Genomic DNA, 26,033 nt, shown 5'->3' with positions numbered 1-26,033 from the left:
TTTCTTGGTAAGGCCTATCCTGACCACCCTACTTATAATATCAACCTCCTTTCATGTTGGCACTTCTGATTCTTCCTTAGTCTACTCTATATGGTTTTTCCATAGTACATATCATCTTTTAACATAATATTTAATTTACATATTTATTTTATTGTCTGTCTCCCCCACTAGAATGTAAATTCCATAAAAGCAGGGCTGTTTGTTCATTGTTGCATCCCCAGAATCAAGTGCTTGATCATAATAGGCAGTTAAAAGCACTTGTTGAATTAAGATGCTTATAAAAGTAAAGGCAGGACAAAATGGAAAATGCATTTAGTGGCTTTTGGTATATATCTAGGGCATCTGTTTTCTGTTAAAGTTCAAAACTCAGCTCTGCTAGCAAATTCCAATTGTGTTCTTTTATTTAGTTTGAAAACCTTACATTTAATTGCTTACCTCTTTTAGAAGACTTTTACTAACAGATCTCTCCGCTAGCATACCCCCAGTTATCTGAGGCAGGTACCTTGATATCTATGATTTAGTAACTCTTTCATACTATCTCCTTTACCAATGAGTTTTGAGGGATGATTAGTAAATCCAGACCTACTGGTTGCATTCTGGATGGGGACAGCTACATTGCTAACTTTTAGGGTAAGGTTTCAGTGATTTTGTTCAGATTGAGTGCCACCTGATTCATCTAAAAGCAACAGAGATTCTAGGGCAAAAGAAAAGTATGAAAAGTCTTACTTCCTGACATACATAACTACCCACCTATGTCAAGGACAGCAGAAGAATGCTGATGCTCTACCCACTGAATCTTGATACTCTGAGTAGGCTTTTAAGTTGTCCTTCAAGAAGACGTTCCTTCACTCAAGGAGGTGAGATGCTACTAGCAAGTCAATTCGAACATGTAACCTGCTGAGTAAAAAAACCAAATGGATGAATAGGGAATAAAAAAGGATACAAGTCCTAATTTCAGGTTTGCTTCACTATAGTAAAACAAAGAGGTTCCCTGAAAAAAGGCATAGGTTGCTCACCTAGCAGAGATATCATGCCCAAATAATTCTTAATTTCTCTGGGCCTCAGTTTTCTTAACTGTAAAATGAGGTTCCTAACCCAAGATATCTCTAGATTCTCTTCCAATTCCATGATACCAAAAGCTGGGAGGCAAGCACCTTTACTACATTGAACTGGGTCTTTCAACAATTCCTTTAAAACAAAAGCAATTTGTCTTTTGCTCAGCTTCTTTAGGGCACCATTCTGCCTGTGCACCAACATCTTTTCTGTTGACCACTTGTGCCCTCTAGTGATAAATTCAATTACACAACAGGATTGGCTTGGAAAACAGCTCCAGAGTAAACAGGGAAAACAGTAAGAAAGCAATAGATAAAATTCAATGTAAAGAAAATGGAATCTAGGCCAAAGATGCAGGTTAAAAAAGATGGAAATAATCCAATGGTCATTACCTTCTGTGGTGTACCTATGCTTGTTCCCTCCAGGGCAAACATTCTATGTGATTACTACTATAGTAAAGAAAACAGCAAACACACTGCTGAATATAAAAGCATTTTCAGATATAATTAGAATAACCCTATTCCTCAAATTAAGATGCAGATTATTTTTTATTTAGAAAGACAAAGGATCTATTAAGATTCTCAGAGACTGTCATATACCTAATGTGGATAAACAAAACAGAATTGTTTTTAAACATATCTGTCAAGCAGGTGCTAAGATGTCAATTTTATATACTCATGTTAGTTTCACTGGTGCATGGATTTACCAATGGGGATGGGTTTGGACTAAAATTATGTACTATGTTGGGCTTAAGTAGAGTCCCCAGCCTTCTAAGCATGTTCCTTGCTGTCCCCAGCATAGCAATGCATGACTAGTCTATCACATACTCTCTTTTGAAAAATTTTAAATTGACGCATTATAATAGTACGTATTTATGTGGTACAAAGTGATATTTCAATACATATATGCAATATGTAATGATCAAATCAAGGTAATCAGCATATCTATCACCAAAAATAATTTCTTTGTGTTGGAAACATTCAAAATCTTCTCTTCTAAATATCTGAAAATGTACAATAAATTATCATTAACTATATTCACCCTTTAGTGCTACAGAACACTAGAACTTATTCCCCTACCTGTAATTTTATATCTGTTAACCAATCTCTGACTATCCCCCTTTTCCAGACTCCAGTAACTATAATCCTACTCTCTACTTCTATGAGCTCAACTTTTTAAGATCCTACATATGAGTGAGAACATGAGGTATTTATTTTTCTGTGACTGACTTATTTCACCTAACATAATGGCTTCCAGGATCATTCATGTTGCTGTGAATGACATAATTTCAGTTTTCTTTATGGCTAAATAGTATTCCACTAGGTACATATACCACATTTAATTTATCTATTCATGTATTAATGGACATTTAGGTTTGATTCCATATCCTGGCTATTGTGAATAGTGCTGCAATAAACATAGGGGTGCAGATATCTCTTTGAAAGACAGAGAGAAAGTGAGACTGAGAGAGAGAGACAGAAAGAACGGGAGAGAGAGAGAGCACGAGAGACAGCAAGAGCACCAAATCCTAACCACTAGACCACCAGGGAGCATCATCTCTTTGATACATTGTTTTTCTTTCCTCTGGATAAATACCCAGTAGTGGGACTGCTGAATCATACGGTAGTTCAATTTTTAGTTTTTGAGGAACCTCCATACTGCTTTCCATAATGACTACAATAATTTATATTCCCACCAATAATGTATTAAGAGTTTCTTTTTCTCTACATCCTCACCAGGTTTTGTTATTTTTTGTCTTTTTGATAACAGCCATTCTAAGAGATCAGATGATCTATTTCATTGTGGTTTTGATTTGCATTTCCCTGACCAAATATTCTATTGACAGCAAACATTACGGCCATTCCTGACCATAAATCTTACCTGTATATAAATGTTGGTTACATTTTTCTTGGTATATAAAAAAGGAAACGGACTTCAATGACCTCAATAGAGATTTAGTTTAAACAATAGAAAGGTCTCCTAAACCATGCTGTTGTCACTGCTATATAAGTGAAGTATTAAACAATCTTCTTTTGAAATCTTTAAGAAGAGGGGGAAAAAAACCATAGGTATTTTGAATCATTTAGGTCTAACTCTGACCGGAGGCATAAGATAAAGATAATAACCATTAAAGCTTCCTTTCTACCATTAAAATTAAATATTATTGGCTGGGCATTGTGGCTTATGCCTATAATCCCAACATTTTGGGAGGCCAAGGCGGGAGGATTGTTTGAGCCCAGGAATTTGAGACCAGCCTGGGCAACATGGTGAAACCCCGTCTCTAGAAAAACTTCAAAAATTAGCTGGGCATGGTGGCTTGCACCTGTAGTCCCAGCTACTTGGGACGCTGAGGTAGTAGGATCACTTGAGCCTGGGAGTTTGAGGCCACAGTGAGCCATGACTGCACCACTGCACTCCAGCCTGGGTGAAAGAGCAAGACCCTGTCTCAACAACAACAAAAAAATTTAAACATTAATGCTGGTTGATTTCTATCTTTTCCATTCAATTCTCTGTCCTGAGAGGCAACCACTCTTCTGATTTCTATCACCATAAATTAGTATTGTTTATTCTTGAGCATTAATGATGAAATGTTTTAAGGTGATGGAAAAGTTCTGTATCTTGATTTGGGCAGTGGTTATGCTGGTACATACAAGTGTCAAAACCCAGGAAACAGCATATTTTTAAAATCTGTGCACTAATTGTAAATTATATTTCAGTTAAAAAAAAGATATTAGAGTCTTGGGAAGAGATAACTTTAAAAATAATAGATACTATCACTCTTAAGGAGTGGGCTAGGGAAGAGAAGGAAGTCGGCATGACCTCAATAGCAGATATAGTTTTATTGAACCAAAAACCAAGAAAGGAAAGAGCTGCCCTGGCTTCTCAACTGTATCCATGCTGATTAGTTAACAGCACCATTTCAATAGAATGACCTCCACTCTGACTGGCTCATTTGTTGTTGCAGAGCTGAGTTAACTGTACTGCCTGATGGATGAAAATGGATTTAGGGTAGAGAGGTGGTCATAAGATACTACTGATTGTCTTGAAGTGGAAATATAGGAATTTACACTGGGTCGTGATGAGGCATGTGGCTCTGTAGGCCCATATAGATAATGGCAACATGCCTCCTAGCATTAGGAGAGAGTGCTCAAGGGAGAAAAACAGTTAAGAATTTAACTGAAATAAATGAAACAAGCAAATATAAGACTTTGACAAAAAGGATGCCTCACCCTATGCTGATTCATTATCAGCCTTTCTTTCTGCACTATTGGCGAGGCTGGAGATTGGCACTTGGAATATATTTCTTATAGCAACCCCTAGCTTACCTGCATAAATTCAAATGTACCAGTCCAGAGATACTGGGCTGTTTATTCTTTTTGATTCACATCGTTGTTTTCTTGACACATGGTAAACACTAGTAAATGCCTTATGCAATTGGATGTGTGGAGTATTTTTAGTCTGACAAATGCCTTTCACATCAAACTGCAATTTTCAGTACAGGTTATTAAATATACTCTGAGAACATACTTCCCATAAGTTGCAGGATACAAAAAGTATTTTTACTTAATTTCAATAGAAAAGCACGTGTATTTCAAATAATTTAGTCAGTCTCTGCTTTTCTTCATACTTTCAAGTCAACAGTCCTAAAGTAAAATTCTCTAGGAAATACTGCTTCCTAGAGATCAAGATTAAGATCAAGATCCTCTTAATTTTCCTTACTTGGTACCCTGTAGGCTAGGATTTTCCACTGCCAAGAAGATTAGAAAAGTAGAGAAAAGAATTTTCACTGGCAAAAGACATTCTTAGACAACAAAACTTCCTTTTTGCAATTCCCTGGATTTAAATGGCCTATGTAATTCTGTATGGATAATGTTCCATTTCAGTACTCTATAATCTATAACTCAGATCCTCTGAGTTATATTTCCTGAGTTACATATTCTTTAGAGTTATAATTCCCCAAAGGAACTTTCCTATATTCACTCTTCCTATCTCCAAAAGCTTTTCCAAGTCCCTTGAAGAAACTGAGAGTTGCTGTAATTTATACACATACACACATGCACACACTCTTGCTCCAAGAAACCTCTATATACTATTTCCACACCACACAGCTTGCCTTTATGAAGTAGCACCAGCTTCAACCAAGGACAGGCAATTCTCACCTATGTCACATTAGTCATTAAAGACACTACTTTCTGGAAGGCTACTATTGTCTGTTTTGGATCTAGACAAAAATATAGGCAGATCAATGACTATATTATTTATATCTTCTCTGCTAATGATGAGTTAGATGTTAATTTTCAGTACAGGTTATTAAATATACTCTGAGAACATACTTCCCGTAAGTTGCAGGATACAAAAAGGTCATCTTTTTACTTAATTTCAATAGAAAAGCACGTGTATTTCAAATAATTTAGTCAAAACCAATTTCCTTCCTTCTTGGAAAACAGTACTGAAAAGAAAACCACCACCAATCATGTCTGAGTAGCTTACAGGAGCCTGGAGTATCTTCAGAAAAGCTGAACTTAGGCCTTTCACTACAGGGAAGAGTTGGATGTCAGGCCTTAAAAGGTCAGAGTTATATAAGATGCCAGATGTTTAATCTTATCTCAAAGTCAAATGTAAATGACTTGGGGACTGTCTGATGTTTTACATTCTCCACATTTATGTCCCTCTCTATTAGTGTGGATCCAAAAAGGAACTGGTATCACTTTTCATTCAAAGATTTCAAAGTATTTCATATAATCCAATAACATACTCAGAAGAGAGAAAATGATGGATCCTATAACAGGGTGAAAGATTGGCAGCAGGCAAAGAAAAATGTAGGAAACTGGTTCAAGAGCACAGGCATTGTTATACCACATGAGAAAATAGTACCACAAACTAACACCTGCCCCATCTCTTAAAGGAATGTCTATCTCCAAACTCCCTCTCAACTAAAATCTGCATAAGTCTTGCCCTTTCTTCTACTAAAATTATATACAAGAGCAAGACTGTGCTCTCAAGAGACATGCCTCACTGGTTTGTCACTTACCCATGTTTCTTTGACCTCTTCAGAGCCATCAGTTTCATCCTCCTAAAAAAGAAAAAGGAAGAAAATCAAGAGGCTCATCGTCAGAGACATCCTTGAAAGCAACAAGGTCAGATCCTATCAATTATGCATCTTGGCATTTCAAACATGGGCAATGAGAATTGACTTCCAAGTGATGCTCTGTTACTGCTACTTTTCACAGCCATCACAGGCAGGCAATTTAGAAATGTCACCTGCAATCTAAAAAGTCAAATAGACCACAATTGGAAAAGGGATTTTTTTTTTTTTTTTTTTTTTTGAGACAGAGTCTCACTCTATAGCCCAGGCTGGAGTGCGGTGGCCCAATCTCGGCTCACTGCAAGCTCTGCCTCCCAGGTTCACGCTATTCTCCTGCCTCAGCCTCCTAAGTAGCTGGGACTACAGGCACCTGCCACCACACCCGGCTAATTTTTTGTATTTTTAGTAGAGATGGGGTTTCATCATATTAGCCAGGATGGTCTCAATCTCCTGACCTGGTGATCTGCCCACCTCAGCCTCCCAAAGTGCTGGGATTACAGGCATGAGCCACCGTGCCCGGCTGGAAAAGGGATATCTTTAAGACAGACGACAGACAGACAGACTTAATTTCATCTTTGTCAATACTTACTAATTTGGCCCTATAACAATAAAATACTTTTATCTAAAAATAATTTATAATAGATGACTATTACTGTCTCATTTCTTGTCTCACTGAATAAAGTTTGTCCAATTTTCAAACGAGTCATTGGTAGGCAGGGTCCTCTTATCCAAGTTACTGCCACTTGTTCTTTAAAATGCCAATAACAAGGTTGAATGAGAAGGGTACCAAACAAGATATGGAAGAGGATGAATGGAACTACTGAATGTGTATTTGTAGTCAGTAAACATTGGTATATCTGTCTTTATTTGAAAGCCAAAGTTCATCTATTTTATGTTATTTGTTCTGTTTTTTCTCCAAAAGGGTAAAACTAAGTGACCTTGTATTACTAAGAGGTTTTAAGTTCCTTGAACTTCTTGTAGTACTCCTACAATATTTAGTTAGAATCTCTGCTCATATGTGGCATTAAGATATTGTTGACTCACTACATGACATTCAGGGAATATTAGGAAGGACTACTAAAACTTGACAAGCTTATTCACTTGTTATATTTGTTTATATGGCTGTTGTATATTTCCAGTTTTTTAATTCTTTGTCAATTATTTGCTGAGTGCCTGCCATGTGCTTAGCACTGTACTAGATACTGGCAATCTAGCAGGAACATACCAAATGAGTCCCACACTAGTTAGGTCTTTCTTCTCTTTTCCTCAGTAATACTTCCTGAGAATCTGCAAGATTCATGGCACCATGTAGGACTCTTTCTTTTAAACTCAACTGAAAGGATGGTGGCCAAGAGTAACACGATACGCCTCAGCACAGACCAATCCACTTACATCCTTTGTCCAGAAATTGATGCCTGTACCTCTTCGTCGTTCCTTGGGCCGCCTCCTCTCTCGGACGGACAGCCTCCCAGAGGACTGCTCATCCAAATCTGCTTCTTGATTCTCTGGCCAGAGATAAAATAAAGTATGAACTTTAAGAATCTGGGGGATGTGCACTGTGGAGGGGCCTGTGTCTTTTGAAGCTCTACATACCAATTTTGTCCATTTCCTTTGCAGTTGTAGTATTTGTGGTAGTCTTTGAACTCTCAGAATCAGGGACTGAAAATCTATTTGTCCGTAGCAGGTGGGAACTGGTGTAGAGTGAGGGTCTTGATGTAGAAGGAGATGCTGGCGTGGTGGGTTTGTCTGGCTGAGTTGGGCACCTCAGGCGATGACAGATAGGCTGGAAATAATCCACAACATGAGATACTAGAAGTCAACTCCATCTAAAGGATAAGGATAGCAGGATTATACAAAATGCTTTTTTTCTATATTAAGAGGCTTATGAGTAGATGACGATCAATATTGAGTACCTGGTAATAGGTACTCAATAAGCGAACTAAGGTAAAGTCAGTTAATTAGACAGAAAAAAAACAGCTGCTAGACTCCTACTCTGAGAATCCCGTCATGTTGAGAGCAGTTCAAGCTAATTATTCATCAATTGACCAAAGGGTACTACATAGCATTAATTGTGTAAAAAAAATTCCTTTGATCTTGGAATGAAAACAAGAATGATGGGCTTTTTAAGATGGAGTGCTGAAAGGCAAGGTTTATGTAGGGAAACAAAAAGATCAGGAGCATTAAGAAGCAGAATGTAGGGATTATCTGAGAACAGAGAACAAATGTATCCTACCGAGTTCTGAATACTCTACCAGCTTGCCATAACCATGCCTATTGAAACTTTCTAAAGTTCCCATTTTCCTTTTTGTAGTTTTGTTTTGTTGTTTTCTTTTTCCTTTTTTGGAGACGGAATCTTGCTCTGTTGCCCAGGCTGGAGTGCAGTGGCGCGATCTTGGTTCATTGCAACCTCCGCCTCCCGGGTTCAAGCAATTCTGTTTTGTTGTTGTCTTTTTTTTTTTTTTTCAACTTGAGAGTTAGGACAGATAGAGCCTAACAATAAGCTTTAACTTGGTTTATGGAAGACTCAGAGATAGATAAATCCTTACTACACATTAAATTTATGACATAGAGATTGTACACATTTTTGTGATTTATAAAGACACATACAATAAAATGTAGTAAATTTGGAGTCAGACAGAAATTTGTTCAAATTCTAGCTTCAGCACTTACTAGCTGTGTGACTTTGAATAAGTTACTTAGTTTCTCTGAGCCATAACATCCTCATCTATAAAATAGAGATAACACCTTCTTCAGAGAGGATTATGAGGATTAAATAAGAAAATGTGCATTAGGTGCTTAGAAGAATAGCTGGTAATAGGTACTCAATAAATATTAGCTTATAAAACAAACAAAATACAAAATAGAACTTCAGTTTATGGAATCTAGCCATTCAGAGTCAAAGCAAGAAGGAGATTCCTTTCCTCTATAACCATAGTGACCATAATATTTATCTGCCCAAACTGGGACACTTTTGAGAGTGCAAAGGAGTGGTAATGATAATTACACAAAGACAACAGTTGTAATTGGAACCATCTTAGATAAACCAGGAGTTATGTTCACCCTAAATATAAACTTATACCTTTGACTACCAACTCCACTAGAGAAATGAAACATAAATCAAAATGTCCCTCCCAACGGTGACACTCATGAGTGCTTTGTAAGCCCTTAGGTTAGAAGAGTTTGAAAAACAATACACTAGTAGTTAAGAGAGCAAGCTGTGGAGTCAGACTGCCTATGTTCAAACTCTGGCTTAACCACTTCTTGGCTATGTGAAATGCTGGGCAAATTCCTCAACCTCTGTGATTCAATTTCCTCATATATAAAATAGAAATAGTAATATTTACCTCAGAGGGTTGTTATGAGGATTAAATGCATTAATACATAAGAAGTATACTTAAAATAGTGCTTGGCATAAAGTGAGCATGTATTGAGTAAAGTAAACACTCAATACATGCTTATATTTTTATTTGCATTTTGTCATACTATGATCTCTCTTTTTAGAATAGAAGGACACTTATTCAAAAGCATCAGTGAACTCTCAGAAGAAAAAAAAATGGTCATTTAAGGACCAACATCCTCCAAATTTTTGTCACACAGGTTTCCCAACTAAAGACAGCCATACAGAGTAAGTTGTCCATTGCAAGGTAGAACACAGCCTTTGAACTATCAGTGAAGAAGACACTCCCCAAACTAATTACCCTGCTTTTAGCACAGTACACGCCAGCAAAAATGAGCTTACCTCTTCATCCAGACTCCTGCCCCAGGGCTGCTGGCCCTCCCCAGCTTCTGTTGCTGGAACTGCTGAGGGCTCATGCTTCTCAGGGCTCCCCTCAAGCCCTTCAGTGTCTGTGGGCTTCTCACGAGGCTGCTCCTGAGCTTGCCTCTCTGCCCTCGACCGGCTGAAAGTCCTTTCTGCTTCTTGAAGGTCTGTTAGGGTGACACCCTGGGAAAGTATCACAAGATCAGGACTGATTCACACTAACCATGGAATAACTCTTGATTGAGCAGGAGTATTCCCAAAAAGATCTAATAGTTATCAAATACCAAAATGAAGCCCCCCAAAATGCATAATGAGGTCACTTCAAGCAATATATGCTTAAAATAAGCATCTCAGTGTACAAAGAACCCAGGCCTGAGTCTAGGTATATTTTGAATGTAATACTTTAGTTTTTCTAGTTTGATCTCCAGAAAATAGGTCAACATTGATGTCTGCCTGTTATAGATGTACTTTTTCCATACCAAATAGTTCTCAGTGTCTTTATTTGAAAGGTCCCTACCCTCCCAAGATCAAATGGTTACGAACAGAGATTCTCTAAACAGCAGATACTGGAAAAAAAATTTCACTTAAAAAAAGAAAAACCTAGCTCAACAAGATGAAAATTCAGAGCTAGGCTAGAATAACAACAACACAACCTCTTAAAACTCCTAGACTAGCTTTTCTCTAACATCAATTCCCAAGTCTCTCTAGGAATCATATATGGATATTCCAACAATTAACGTTCTCCCCACAGGGTCATAGGGGCAGCAAGACAGAAGAAAGGCAAATGATGACAAAACTACAGGAGAAGGGAGAAAAGGAGTTTAGAAAGAGCATGAGTTGATTCCACCGCAAGTAGTTATGTGCATGAGTCCTCAGAAGAAGGAAGTTCCAAAGCTGGAAGGTAGTTGATCAGGTACCGTATCCACAACTTGCTTCCCCTCCCCACTCCTGGCTTTTTTTTACTATTAATTCATTTACTTACTCATTCTGTTAATAAAGAATTAGGTGTCTTTAGGCACTAGAACTACAAAGACAAATCAAATGATTACTGTCAAGAACCTTTTAGTCTAGCAGAAAAGATATGAGAAAACAGACGAGTATAATGAGAGAATGTAAGTATTAAAACAGAAACACAGGAGTATATAAGAGGAATACCTAACACTGGGTTCTAAAGAGTAAAAAGAACTTGGGTAGCGGGAGGGAGAAAAGGCATTATAGGTAGAGGCATCCTGTACAAAGATACAGAAACAAGAGAGGCCATGGATGATTTAGAAATATGTAGGTAACTTAGCAAAGATGAAGCACACAACAAAAAAAGGAAAGTGGGAGGAGAGAGGGAGAATGAGGATAGGTGATTTGAGGAAAGCAGGCAGAGGCTAGGTCATAACAGATTTTGTAAGCTATGCTAAGAAGCTTAGATTTTACTTTCTTTGGGAGTCAGTGGTCCCTTTGAGAATCTCATGAAGACTACTGAGAATCTAATAAAATCTCCTCAAAAATTATGTACACATTTCAAGGAGTTCAAAGATCTATTCAAGTTTTGACATGGACCTTCACTCCCTCTCTACTGAATCTTTCCCTCTAAGATGGTTCTACGTTCCTGTCTCTCCCACCTTCAACTCTATGTCCCTCTCCAGCAACTTCCCCATCTTTTCCCATTCCTTCATAAACAAACTTGAAATCAATCCAGAGCAATTTATCTTCCTATATCATTTATTTCTCACTCATTTATTTACTCAATAAATATATAGTGATTTATTTACTATATGATGGTGGAAAAGATGAGCAAAAGTATAGTCAGTCTTCTTTTTCACACCCATTAGGATGGTTACTACCAAAAAAAACCAGGCTGGGAGTGGTGGCTCACACCTGTAATCCCAGCACTTTGAAAGGCCAAGGTGGGTAGATCACTTGAGGTCAGGAGTTCAAGACAAGCCTGGCTAACATGGCGAAACATCTTCTCTACTAAAAATACAAAAATTAGCCAGGTGTGGTGATGGGCGCCTGTAATCCCAGCTACTTGGGAGGCTGACACAGGTGAATTGCTTGAACCCTGGAGGCAGAGGTTGCAGTAAGCCAAGATCACACCATTGCACCCTGGACTGTGTGACAACAGCGAAACTCCATCTCATAAAAACAAAAAAAAAAACACAAATATTGGTGAGGATGTGGAGAAATTAGAACCCTTGTGCACTGCTGATGGGAACACAAAATGGTACAGCCGCTAAGAAAAACAGTATGGGAGTTCCTCAGAAAATTAAAAATTGAATTACTGTATGATCCAGCAAATTCCATTTCTCGGTATATACCCAAAAGAATTGAAAGCAGGGTTTCAGGGAGATATTTGAATAGCCATTCTCATAGCAGCATTAAATAGCCAAAAGGTGGAAGCAACCCAATGTCTACTGACAGATGAATGGATACACAAAATGCAGTATCCATAAAAGGCTGAAATATTCAGCCTTTAAAAGGGAGGAACTTTGACACATGCTGCAATGTGTCATGTATCATGATGTGTCAGGTATCACGGATGAACCTTGATAACTATGCTAAGTAAAATATAACACAAAAGGACAACTACTATATGATTCTACTTATTTGAGGTTCCTAGCAGTGAAGTTCATAGACAGAAAGTGGAAGCGGGGTTGCCAGAGGGAAATGGGGAGTAATTATTTAATGGATACAGAGCTTCAGTTTGGGAAGAGGAAGAAAGTTCTAGAGATGAATGGTGGTGATAGTTATACAACGATGTAAATGTACTTAATGCCATTAAGCTATGTAAACTTAAAAATGGTAAAACTGGTAAGTTTTATGTTATGTATATTTCACCACAATAAAACAAAACAAAAAAACAGTCAGTCTTGGTCCTCATGGGGGTTACATTCTAGTGGATGAAACAGACAATCATCAAGTAAAAATAAAGGAAGAATATATAACCTACTTTGGGAGAGTCAAGGAAGACAACAAGCGTGTTTTTGCTGCCATATATAATGTCTCTTTTCCAGTGATCAAATTTGCTACTTGACCTCTGTAGTATTCAAAACTGTGGAACTTCTTCTTTTCACTGGAAATGGACTTTTCATTCACTTCCATGCTGCTACTATTTTCTGATTTTCTTTTCACCACTCTTGCTGCTTCTTTTCATCCTGCTTCAGGGGCTCATCTTTCTTTGCTTCTTTAAATAAGAAATTCATAGCCTTCTCTCCATTCTCATTGTCATTATAACAATTTCCTGGGACTACAATACAGCTTGGACTATAATACAGCTTCCCAGCAAGTCTTCTTGTTTCTAGGCTTGGCAAACGTACCTCTACCTACCATTCCCATCAATTATCTGCAGTGTGATTTTTCTAACACATAATGTAGACTATATCATATTCCCTTAAACTGCTTCAATGTCTCCCTCAGGGATTCCTTTTGTAATATCTTTATTAAAATACAATCCTTATATCATATAACTCACCATTTAAAAATATACAATTCCTTAGTTTTTAGTTTATTCACAGTTATAAAATTATTACATCTAATTTCATAACATTTTCATCACCCCAAAAAGAAACCACACACTCACCATTCTGCCTTCACCCTAGTCCTGGCACTAATCTAATTTCTGTCTCTTTGGATTTGCCTATCTGGGACATTTCATATAAATGGAATCATATAATATATGGAGTGTTTTTTGTCTGGCTTCTTTCACTTAGCATAATGTTTTCTTAAGGTTCATCCACGTTGTAACATGTATCAGTACTTCATTTCTTTTTATTGCCAAATGGTATTCCATTGTATGGATATATCATATTTTATTTACCCATTCATTAGTTAATAGACATTTGGCTTATTTTTACTTTTTGGCTATTATGAATAATACTATTACAAACACCTATATATAAGTTTTTATATGAATATATGTTTTCATTTCTCTTAAGCAGAACTGCTGAGTCAAATGGTAACTCTATGTTTAAAATTTTGAGGAACTGCCAAACTCTTTTCCCTTAGGGATTCTTAAAATGTAGTAGGGATATAGGGATGTACAGGGGTTCTTAAGGTCTTTGAGCACAAGTGGAATAATTAATCTTGTGAAGGAAAGGAGATAAACCTGTTCTAAGTCTGGAGGAATATTGGTGAGAATGGGTAGATGTAGCTGTAAATTAATTTGGTTCTATGTAGTGTAAGATTCAACACAATGAAAGCTCTTAAGACTGTGGCTGGAATAGGGCAGTCATTTTCATGTATGTGTTTTATTTTGTCTTGTTTTTTTGAGACGGAGTCTTGTTCTGTTGCCCAGGAGGGCAGTGGTGCAATCTTGGCTCACTGGAACTTCTGCCTCCCAGGTTCAAGCAATTCTCCTACCTCATCCTCCTGAGTAACTGAAATCACAGGCACACAACACCATGCCTGGCTAATTTTCATATTTTTAGTAGACACAGGGTTTCACCACATTGGCCAAGCTGGTCTCGAACTCCTGACCTCAAGTCAGGAGTGCTCCTGGTCTCAACTCCTTGGCCTCCCAAATTGCTGGGATTACAGGCATGAGCCACCACGCCAAGCCGTGTGTGTGTGTGTGTGCGTGTGTGTGTGTGCGTGTGTTCAAATCAGCAGATGAACATGGATATTGTAGTGTGTTTTGATCATACCTCCAAAAGAAGGGTAGATAGACAAAATGACATTAAAAAAAAAGCCACACTCACTTGAGTAGACCTTCGTGTCTGCCGAGCTTGTCTGGAGCGCGCTTTCCGTAAAGACTCTGCTTCCTCATCCCGTACAGGAGTTAGATAGGACCTGCAGAGAAAAAAGAGTAATAGCAAAAACAAGATCTTTGCTGCATGTACTTGAGGAAAGACAAAGTGCTTCCACATACTGAAGAGATTTCCACATTCTAGGAATGAACTTAATGACAAGAAATGCTATCAACCATCAGTAAACATTACAGAATCCAAGTCATTACAGTAGTTCCCCCTTATCTGTGGTTTTGCTTTCTGTGGTTTCAGTAGCCCATGGTGAAATGTGGTCTGAAAATATTAAATGAAATTTTCCATCAATAAACAATTAATACATTTTCAATTGTGCACTGTTCTGATTAGTGTGGTGAAATTTCGTGCTGTTCCATTCTGTCCCTCCTGAGACGCAAATCATGCACTGTTGTGATATCACAGTGTTTATATTCAAGTAATCCTTATTCTACTTAGTAATGGCCCCAAAATGCAAGAGCAGTGATGCTGGCATTTTGTTATAACTGTTCTATTTTATTATTAGTTATTAGTATTATTGTTAATCTCTTACTGTGCCTAATTATAAGTTAAACTTTAGCATAGATATGTATTTATAGGAAAAAACAGTATTTATATAGGGTTCTATACTATCTGTAGGTTCAGGCATCCACTGAAAGTCTTGAAAGGTATCGCACAGTTGCTCACGCCTGTAATCCCAGCACTTTGGGAAGCCAAGGTGGGCGGATCACCTGAGGTCAGGAGTTCAAGACCAACCTGACCAACATGGTGGAACCCTGTCTCTACTAAAAATACAAAAATTAGCCAGGCATGCTGGCAGGCGCCTATAATCCCAGCTACTCAGGAGGCTGAGACAAGAGAATCACTTGAACTTGGAGGCTGAGGTTGCAGGGAGCTGAGATTGTGCCACTGTACTCCAGCCTGGGTGACAAGAGGGAAACTCGGCCTCAAAAGAAAAAAAAATGAAATGTATCTCTGATGGATAACAGGGGAATATTGTATTTGTAAATGTATTACTATTCACACAGAATCATGTCATCTGTAAAATGAGAATTTTATTTCTTCTTTCCTACCCTTCCAATTTTTATTTCTTTTCTTGCCTTAATGCTTTGGCTAGAACCTCTAGGACATGCTGAAAAGCAGTGATGATAGTAAGCTTTCATTCTCTGTAATCCTGCCATCAAAGAGAATGCTTTCAGCATTTTTTCATTAAGTGTAATTTTTTTGGTAAGATTTATGCAGATACTACTCATCAAACTAAAGCAACTGCCTTCTATTTCTATAGAAAACAGGCTAAGAGGGTTTCTCATTGCTGTTTTTTAATCATTAGTGTATGTTGAACTTTATCACATGCTATTCTTCCTCATATATTGAGATGATTGCTTTTCTCCTTTTTTCTGTTAGTAAGATGAATTACATTGAATAATTTTTGAATGATAAAGCAACATTGAATTCTTGGGACAAGCTCAACTTGGCCAAGATGTACCATCTTTTTATATAGATTTTTAAATATATTCACTAATATTTAGTTTAGAATTTCTACCACATTCATGAAAGAAATTGGCTTATAATTTTCTCTTCTCATAATATGCTGGTCAGCTTCGTGAATTAAGGTTATATGAATTGCGAGTGTTCTCTACATGTCTATTTCTGTAAGAATCTGTGTAAGATTTGGGTTATTTCCTCCTTAAATGAATGGAAGAGTTCACCAATCAAGTCATCTAGGTTTACAGTGTTCCCTGTGGGAGGGTTTTATTTTTGATTTTTGGTTTTTATTTTTGAGACAGAGTCTTACTTTGTTGCCCATGCTGGAGTACAGTGGTGTGATCATAGCTCACTGCACCCTTGATCTCCTAGACTCAAGCGATTTTCCCGCCTCAGCCTTGCAAGTAGCTGGGACTACAGGTGCACGTCACCACACATGGCTAACTTTTTTTGATATTTAGTAGAGGAGGTCTCGCTATGTTGCCTAGGCTGATCCTGAACTCCTGAGCTCAAGCAATCCTCCCACCTCGACTTCCCAGAGTGCTGGTTTATAGGCGTGAGCCACTGTGCCCAACCCTTATGGGAAAGTTTTAAATAAAGGGTTCAATTTCTTTAATACAGTTAGGCTTATTCAAATTTTCTCTTTTGGTTTTTTAAGAAATTTTCCATTTTGTCTATATTATCACATTTAGTGGCATAAAGTTGTTAATACCCTTAGACTATAATTGTTATTTTAATATCTAGAGCAGTGGTTCTCAAATTGTTTTGGCCTCAAGATCCTTTAATATTTTTTGAAATTATTGAGAATCCCAGACAGCTTTTGTTTATATGGGGATTAATATTTATCTTACTAGAAATTAAAATTTAAAAATTTGGCCGGGCGCGGTGGCTCAAGCCTGTAATCCAAGCACTTTGGGAGGCCGAGACGGGCGGATCACGAGGTCAGGAGATCGAGACCATCCTGGTCTACACAGTGAAACCCCGTCTCTACTAAAAAATACAAAAAAAAAAACTAGCCAGGCGAGGTGGCGGGCACCTGTAGTCCCAGCTACTCGGGAGGCTGAGGCAGGAGAATGGCGTAAACCCGGGAGGCAGAGCTTGCAGTGAGCTGAGATCCGGCCACTGCACTCCAGCCTGGGTGACAGAGCGAAACTCCGTCTCAAAAAAAAAAAAAAAAATTTAAAAATTTAAAAATGTATTTATTAATTTAAAAATAATAGCAGCCAGGAGCTCACGCCTGTAATCCCAGCACTTTGGGAAGCCCAGGCAGGCAGATGGCTTGAGCCCAGGAGTTTGAGACCAGCCTGGGCAACATGGCAAAACCTTGTCTCTTCAAAAAATACAAAAATTAACCGGGCACAGTGGTGCGTGCCTGTAGTCCCATCTACTCATGAGGCTGAGATGGGAAGACGGCATGAGCCTGGGTGGCAGAGGTTGTAGTGAGCTGAGAATGCACCACTGCACTTCAGCCTGGTTGACAGAGCCAGACCTTGTCTCAAATAATAATAATAATAATATTAAAATAGCCCTAGATAAGTTAGAGTGATGTCAGCAGGATGGCCAAATTGAGTTACCTAAAGCCCATCCTCTCCACAAAAAGGGACCAAAACAAAGAATAAACAACTATATTTCAATTAAAATGACCAAAGAAGTACTCTGGAGAGCACCAGGGGAACAGCAAAATCCCTGTGGAAGACAAAAGCCCAGGGCAGCACCACAGACAGGGGAGCAAGGCATTCTGCTTCTGCCACACTGTCTCCCCTACCAGGATCAGCCTGGAGCCAGAGGGGGGCTTCTTAAGGCGAAAACGTAAGCTGGAGATCACCAGTGATCCCCATTGCTACCATAAATGCCAGAAATTCTTGCTATAGGAGAGTCCCCCAGTCCTCACAGGCCCTGAATCCAGCTTGGAGAGTAGCCAGGAGTTCATGCAGTTACTGTGCCTAGAGTAGGAGCTCACCTTGAGCACCCCCTGGCCCCCACCCTCACATCCTAAGCTGCTGCTACTCAGTACCATCTTGAAACTGGACCTACTACTAGAATGTGCCCTTCCCTGTGGTCCAGTATAGGAATGGACTTTCTCCATTCCTGTAGCCCTGCCATCACTCTACCATGTTGACATAGGTGTCTGTAGCACTATGACCCTAGCTGCCTGAAGCCTAGCCAGATGGAACAACTGAGACCTCTGCACTTGCACCCATGTGGCACACTACCCTTCCAACCCCAGGAAGAGCCAAACCTGCACAGGGGTGAAATTGCCTAACTGCTGGCCCGTCGCCTCACCAGTACATACCTGCACTGCACAGCTAGCTGGACAGCTGAACTCATGCACACCCATATCCAGTCCAACAACCAGTCCTACAGTGGTTCCACCCCTCAGACCACTGCAGAACCACCCAATCCTTCTGTGGCCACACATCACTGTGCCTGACAGCCAGTCTAGCAGCAGCCCTGCCCCAAAGACAGACCACTGCAAGGTTGTGTGGCCTTGCTCTACCCATGCTTGGCCTGATAGTTGGTCAAGCAGCAGCCCTGTCCCCCTGGGTTTCTCAGGAGAAACCTTGTAGGCCAGGAGAGAATGAGATGATATATTCAAAGTTTTTCGGGAAAAAACCCTAACCTCTTAGCCAAGAATCCTATATCCAGCAGAGCTATCATCCACCAATGAAGGAAAAATAAAGAGCTTCCCAGACAAGCAAAAGCTGAGAAAAATCCATCACCACTAGACTAGCCTTACAAGAAATATTTAAGAGAATGGTATAACTGGAAACAAAAGATTATAATTACTTTCATGAAAAGATGTGAAAGTATAAAACTCACCAATAGAGGTAAATTTATAAATCAAATTCAGACTAGCCCAGTGATGTAATGGTGCTATGTAAGTCTCTCAGTCCTCTAGTACGAAGGTTTAAAGTCAAAATTGTCAAAACCCATGACAGTTACAATTAGTAGCTAAGGAACACAATCACAGGTAAAAAAGTAAATTACAGCAACAAAAGAGAGAAGTCGAGAGTATTTTAATGCAACCAAAGTTAAGTTGCTATCAGCTTAAAACATTCTATTATAAGACTTTTAATGTTAGCCCCATGGTAGCCACAAAGAAAGAAATTACCACAGAGGTACAAACAAGAAAGAGAAAGGAAACAAAGCTCAGCACCACAGAAAACCACCAAACCACAGAAATAAATAAAAGAGGAAGAAAGGAATGAAGGATCTATAAAACCACCAGAAAAAAATTAACAAAATGGCAGGAGTAAGACCTTCTGTATCAATAATAACCTTAAATATAAATGGATTAAATTATCCAGTTAAAAGATACAGAGTGGCTGAATGGATTAAAAACAAGACCCAACTACATACCGCCTACAACAGACTCACCTAACCATTAAAGACAAACATAGACTAAAAGTGAAGGGAGGGAAAAAGATATTCCATGCAAATGGAAACCAAGTGAGCAGGAGTAACCATGTCAGATAAAATAGACTTTAAGTCAAAAACTGTAAAAGAAGACAAAGAAGGTCATTAGACATTGATAAAGGGTATAATTAAACAAGAGGATATAAAAACTATAAATACATCCACCCATCCAAGATCAGTATGCCCAGATATACAAACCAAGTATTATTACAGGTAAAGGGAGAGATAGACTGCAATACAATAACAGTAGGTGTTAAATATAGTGAACTCCAAGTTTCTCTTCAAAGAATCAGTATGTCAGTATATTCAGCTCTCTTATTCTCTGTTCTCCATTTTAAAGCTTAACTTCCTGGTTCTCTCTGCCCTCTTGCCTCTAGCTTCAGTAAACAATCCCCTCCTAGCCTCTATCATCTGCTCTGTCCTGAGTCACCCCTGATCACCTGCTCTGACCTGAGTCATCCTGAGTCATCTGTTCTGTAACCGTAGTTCCTGCCAAACTACTCACTGGGATTTTGGGCATAGACTTCTTCTGTTCCCTCTGTCAGTCCTTCTCTCTTTTTACATATACTTTTTGGACTTCTCTTAGAAGCTCTTCTATAGGTTTATCTTTCTCATTCTCTATCTTTTGTAATTTCTTGTTAACATCTTAGCCAAGATTGCACCACTGCATTCTGGCCTGGGCGACAGAGCAAGACTCCATAAAACACACACACACACACACACACACAAATGGTGTCTTCATAAAAATAAAACAAAATCCTAAAATTCATATGAAACCAGAAAAAAAATGAATAGCCAAAGCAATTCTGAGTGGAAAGCTGGAGGCATCACACTGCATGACTTAAAAATATACTACAAATGTATAATAACAAAAACAGAATGCTACTGGCATAAAAACAGACACATAGACCAATGGAACAGAATAGGAAGCCCAGAAATAAATTCACATACCTAAAGTCAACTGATTTTTGACAAAGGTGCCAAGAACACACATTAGGGGAGAAACTGTTTCTTCAATAAATGCTGCTGGGAAAGTGGAACATCCACATGCAGAAGAATGAGACTAAATACCTACCTCTCACCACATACAGGAATCAATTCAAAGTAAATTAAAGACTTAACATGGAAACCCGAAACTATGGAACTACTAGAAGATAACATAGGAGAAATGCTTCATGACATTGGGCTAAACTAGGATATTTTAAATAAGACCTCAAAAGCATAGGAAACAAAAGCAAAAATAGATAAATGAGATTGCAACAAACTAAAAACCTTTTGCATAGCAAAGGAAAGTATTAAACAGAGTAAACAGATAACCTAAAGGATGGAAAAGAAAATTTGCAAACTATACATCTGACAAGGAGTTAATATCCAGAATATATAAGGAACTCAGCAGCAAACAAAACAAAAAAACAAAAACCTGATTTTAAAAATGGGCAAAAGATCTTAATAGACATTTACTTCTCAAAAGAAGTCATACAAATGGCTAATGAGTATAAGAAAAAATGGTCAACATCACAAACCATCAGGGAAATGAAAATCAAAACCACAATGAGGTACCATTTCACACCACTTGGAATGACTATTATCAAAAAGACAAAAGAAAACCAGTTTTGGCAGGGATGTGAAGAAAAGCGAACACTTACACAAGTTGGTGGGACTGTAAGCTAGTACAGCCATTGTGGAAAACAGTATGGAGGTTCCTTTAAAACTTAAAAATAGAACTACCATATGATTCAACAATCCTGCTACTGTGTATACATCCAAAGGAAAGGAAATTAGTATATTGAAGAGTTATCTGCACAACCATATTTACGGCAGCACTATTTACATTAACAAAAATATGGAATTGAGTCCTCAAAAATGGAAGAATGGGTAAAGAAAATGTGTATATCCAGAATGGAACAGTATCCATCCATTAAGAAAAAAGAATAAAATTTTGTCATTTGCAACAACATGGATGAATCTGGAGAATATCAGGTTAAGTGAAATAAGCCAGACACAGAAAAAAAAATACCGCATGATCTCACTAATATGTGTAATCTAAAAAAAGGTGGGGGGAGTTGATATCATAAAATCAGAGTAGAACAGTGGTTACCAGAGACTGGGGAGGGAAGAGGTGAGAGAAGGATGGGGAGAGGTTGGTTCATGGTTCAAAGTTATAATTAGGAGGAATAAATTCTGACGTTCTATTGCACAGTAAGGTGACTATGGTTAACAGCAAAATATTGTATATTACAAAATAGGTAAAATAGATGCTTTTGAATGTTCTTACCACGAGAAAATGACAAATGCATGGATGATGAATATATTAACTACTCTGATTAGATCATTATACAACATAGCTATGTATCAAAACATCAAACTGTACCTCCATAAATATGTAGTTATATGTCAAATAAATTTAAAAATAAAAATGAAAATAATAGCCCTAATACATTTTAACATCAATATTATTTTTTATTAAAACAACTATATCTTCCAAAACAAAAAATTATAAGAGTGGCATTGTTTTACATTTTTATAAATTTCTTCAATGTTGGCTTAATAGAAGACAGTGGGATCCTGTTATCTGCTTATGCAGTCAATATATTGTTTTGGCTAAAATATATAAAGAATATCTAGTCTTGCACAAATACATAGTTGGAAAAGCGAGCAGTATTGTGATAGCTTTCTCAGATAATTGAGAGATATTTTTCTTTGATGATACACCAACACAAGTGGTGGTTAGTTACAATATGTACTATAAAACAGGGGTCCCCAACCCCCGGGCTGCAGACCAGTACCGATCTGTGGTCTGTTAGGAACCACGCCGTACAGCAGGAGGTGAGCGAGTGAGCATTAATGCCTGAGCTCTGCCCCCTGTCAGATCAGCCGTGGCATTAGATTCTCACAGGGACGTGAACCCTATTGTGAGCTGCCCATGCCAGGAATCTAGGTTGTGCATGCCTTATGAGAATCTAACTAATGCCTGATGATCTGCAGCAGAACAGTTTTGTCCCCAAAACATCCCCATCCCCGACACCCAACACCTTCACCAGTCTGTGGAAAAATTGTCTTCCATGAAACCAGTCCCTGGTGCCAAAAAGGTTGGGGAACACTGCTCTAAAACATATTAATAGATTTTTCATATTCTGTTACATTGAAATCCTTTGGTCTACCTGTACTTTCAAAGAATCTTCTTAGTCATGCATGATTTTGTAACATATCTTCATTAGTCATTTGTAAAATATTGGTGCATTTGTAAAATATTGCTGTATTAAGCAGATCTTCCCAATATTGACATACTACATTATATAATAATAGTAAAAATAAATTATTTAGTATCACCTTTGATCTTAGAACAGTCTTCAAATATTGGGAAGCTGTCAATAATATTATTCATTGTGGCATATAAGTTTTCTAAAATTCTAATTTCTGCTTGAAAGTTTAAATTTTTAATTGGCAACAAATACTTAACCGGTTGACTTTATTTTCAAGAAAATGTCTGCCAAATTACTCAGGTGTGAATAACCATTGTTTGATCATCAGTAACGCTTTGAAGTAAAAACGGTGTTCTGTGAAAAATGAAGCTAATTCCTGTCTTCTCTTAGGACTCCAAACATTTATGTTAGAGCTTACTGGCCATGTTCTACTGATTTATCATGCTTTTTCTGTATTTTCTATCTTTTTATCTCTCTGTGCTTCATTCTAGATATTTCCTACTGTCCAGTCTTTCAGTTCACTAATCATTTCTTTAGCTGGTCTACTACTGCAAACTCACCAACTGAGTTTCTTGATTTCAGTGATTTTTTGTTTCTAGACTTTCCAGTTGATTGTTTTTAATAGATTGCAATTCTCTGGTGAAAATCTCCACTTCTTATCTATTTTCTGGAACATATTAATCACAATTATTTTAAAGGCCATGTCTGATAATATCAGTATCTGGACCTGTTCCTATTCTCTATTTTTCTTTTGGTCTTTTGTTAACTCTTATTTCTTGGTATGTATGCTAATTTTTAAATTAACATCAGGCATATTTAATAAAAAAAAAAAGTAGTGAGTGATAACTCATGACTCTGTTGTTGCTACCCTTCAGAGAGGATATTCTTTCCCCCTGGCAGTGAGGCTAAGGAAGTGGTTCTTAAACTTTCACTTGTATCAGAATCACTTTGAGGGCTTATGCAATACAAATTGCTGAGTACCACACCACCAGAGGTCCTGATTAAGCAGGTCTGGTGTAGGGGTCTGAGAATTTGCATTTCTAATTAGTTCAGATGATACTGCTGGTCTGGGGACCACACTTTAAGAACCAGGAGACTAAGGCGAGGTACCTTAATCCACTTTGAGACTCAGCTGATTGGAAGCTAGGCTTCAGTCTTTTCAAGGGCTGGTCTATTTCTGGTAAGCCCTTAGAATGTAGCCCTTCAGTAGTTCTAAGTCAAAGTCTGGGGTATCTGCTGGGCTCTCTTTCTGAACTCCGATCGTTCCCCAAGTCCCATGAGATTACCAAAATCTTGTTCAGTTTCTCAGGTTTATAGCCACTGCTTTACTAATCAGCAAATACCTCAAGGGGAAAAGTAGAGCCAAATGTTGGGTTTACCCTTTTAAAATTTCCTTCTCTCCAGGATCTTGATCTCTCAAGTTCTCACTTGCTTCATAACTCTCAAGTACCTTCAAAAACTTTTTTCTTATATTTATCCAGTTTTTTCAAGTTATTCTCAGTGGCAGATTTTACATAAAACAAAATATGCCACAGACTGAAGCAGAAGTCCCCAACCAGGCAATGTTTTTAATACTCATATTTTTTCCCTCAATATAAATTAGTAAATTGGAATTCCAATACATGTGTTAATATACTATAGTTTAAGTAGGTTTGAGTATTTCCTTAGTAAATTCCTCTCCTCTGAGTGAACCAAAAAAATTAAGTCCCAAAACTAAAGCTGTAGTCCAGATATTGGAATTGGTGAGAACTAACTTCCCATGAAGTTCTGTCTGGATTACCAGCAAACCTACTCACATGTTATTACTACCTGTAAAACATACAGTATCACTATTATACTGAATTCTTGACCTTTATCTCTTCTTTGCATACAGGATAGAAGGCACAGTGAAAGAAAAAGGGTTCAAACTCCCTTATCCTACTGCCTACTCTAAAGAGTTTTTTTTGAATGAGAGAAATATCCCGTAAAAACCTGGTAGGTAAGATCAGGAGGATTTTACCTGACTTGGAATCTTAAATATTTGAAATCACACATGTGAAATCACACTTTTTCCCAGGGGGAACAAATAGACAAAAATATGAAAACAAAAATCAACTAAAATTCTACCACATGGAGATAATCCCATTTTTATTTTACTGCATATAAGTCCAGATTGTATGTATATACTATACAAACTATATATAGTTTTTCATAAACTATAAAACTATAAAAAACTATATACTATGAATATCACACATATTATTCTGTAACCTATGTCAATATATGAGAGTTTACTATTTAAGAAAAAATATATAAAAACAAAACCCATAAATTCCAGTACTTGAACTGTAAATGTTTTTGAAGGAACATTTTCATTAATTTTTCTTTATCTCAGATGGACATTCCAAGGATCACGGAAGTAATGTGCCTAACTTATAACTACGTTGAGGACATACTACGTTTTCAGTAGAGACTAGGTCCTTCTGTAACACTTTCTAAAATCTAGACCAGTGGTCAGCAAACTATGATCTTGGGCCAAATCTGGCCTGCAACATTTTTGTAAATAAAGTTTTATTGGAATCACAGAGCAGAGTTTAGTAACTGCAACAGAGACAACATGGCCTGCAAAGGCCAAAATAATCACTGTTTGGCCCTTTGTAGAAAAATATTGCTGACCCCTATGTAGAGCAAGCCCACACTCCACACTCCTTGATTTTTCTGAGAAGCATTGCAGCCATCCATGAATCTGAATGCTACAGGATTCTTCATTGCCATGCAAAGACAGATATAGTCTCACAAAACAGAAATAAAAATAATGGAAGCCATGGCTTCTCATCTGTCCCCTCACCTTCTGGCATCCAGATAAAACTAGGCTAACACTCGCAGTCTAGTAGCATGGGAAGGAATTCAGATGCCAAAGTCCTTTTATTACCATCTCTACCTACTATGTTTCCTAGAGGACAGGAATAATTTTTATTTGTATTTGTTATGATATTGAGATTACACCATCAGTGGCATTCAAATAATTGATTACAGAGAATTAAGCATGACTTCACAGATATACTTTGTATTTTGCCTCCAGAGTTTATACTGCTCCTTCACACACTATAAATGGGCAAATTCTGTCTCAAGAAGTTATTCTGGGAGAATTGCTTGAGCCCAGGAAGTCAAGGCTGCAGTAAGCCATGATTACACCACTGCACTCTAACCCAGGGTGACAGAGTGCGAGCCTGTCTCAAAAAAAGCAAGGATGACACCCAAATTCCTTAAAGTGTACATGAATCACCAGGGGATTGTTTAGAAGCAGATTTTCATCCTGCAGG

The 26,033-nt window shown here is 37.9% G+C and overlaps 1 protein-coding gene across 4 annotated transcripts in view; it reads right to left on the bottom strand.

The window, feature by feature from the left end:
- PPP1R12B (protein phosphatase 1, regulatory subunit 12B) overlaps nucleotides 1–26,033 on the bottom strand; it is a 252,031-nt gene that overhangs the window by 91,493 nt on the left and 134,505 nt on the right. For all 4 annotated transcript variants that reach the window (XM_011931766.1, XM_011931765.1, XM_011931768.1 and 1 more), the window contains 5 exons: nucleotides 14,588–14,678; nucleotides 9,879–10,082; nucleotides 7,733–7,922; nucleotides 7,532–7,644; nucleotides 6,086–6,127 (listed from right to left, as the gene is read on the bottom strand). In XM_011931766.1, the coding sequence (XP_011787156.1) occupies nucleotides 6,086–6,127; nucleotides 7,532–7,644; nucleotides 7,733–7,922; nucleotides 9,879–10,082; nucleotides 14,588–14,678 (640 nt within the window). The remainder of the gene's footprint in view (nucleotides 1–6,085; nucleotides 6,128–7,531; nucleotides 7,645–7,732; nucleotides 7,923–9,878; nucleotides 10,083–14,587; nucleotides 14,679–26,033) is intronic.

Source organism: Colobus angolensis, unplaced genomic scaffold (genome assembly GCF_000951035.1).
Source record: "Colobus angolensis palliatus isolate OR3802 unplaced genomic scaffold, Cang.pa_1.0 Scaffold91, whole genome shotgun sequence".
In the NCBI taxonomy this organism is placed as follows: Eukaryota; Metazoa; Chordata; class Mammalia; order Primates; family Cercopithecidae; genus Colobus; species Colobus angolensis.
The sequence above is the reverse complement of the archived record's forward strand: the minus strand, read 5'-3'. Positions and strand labels throughout refer to the sequence as shown.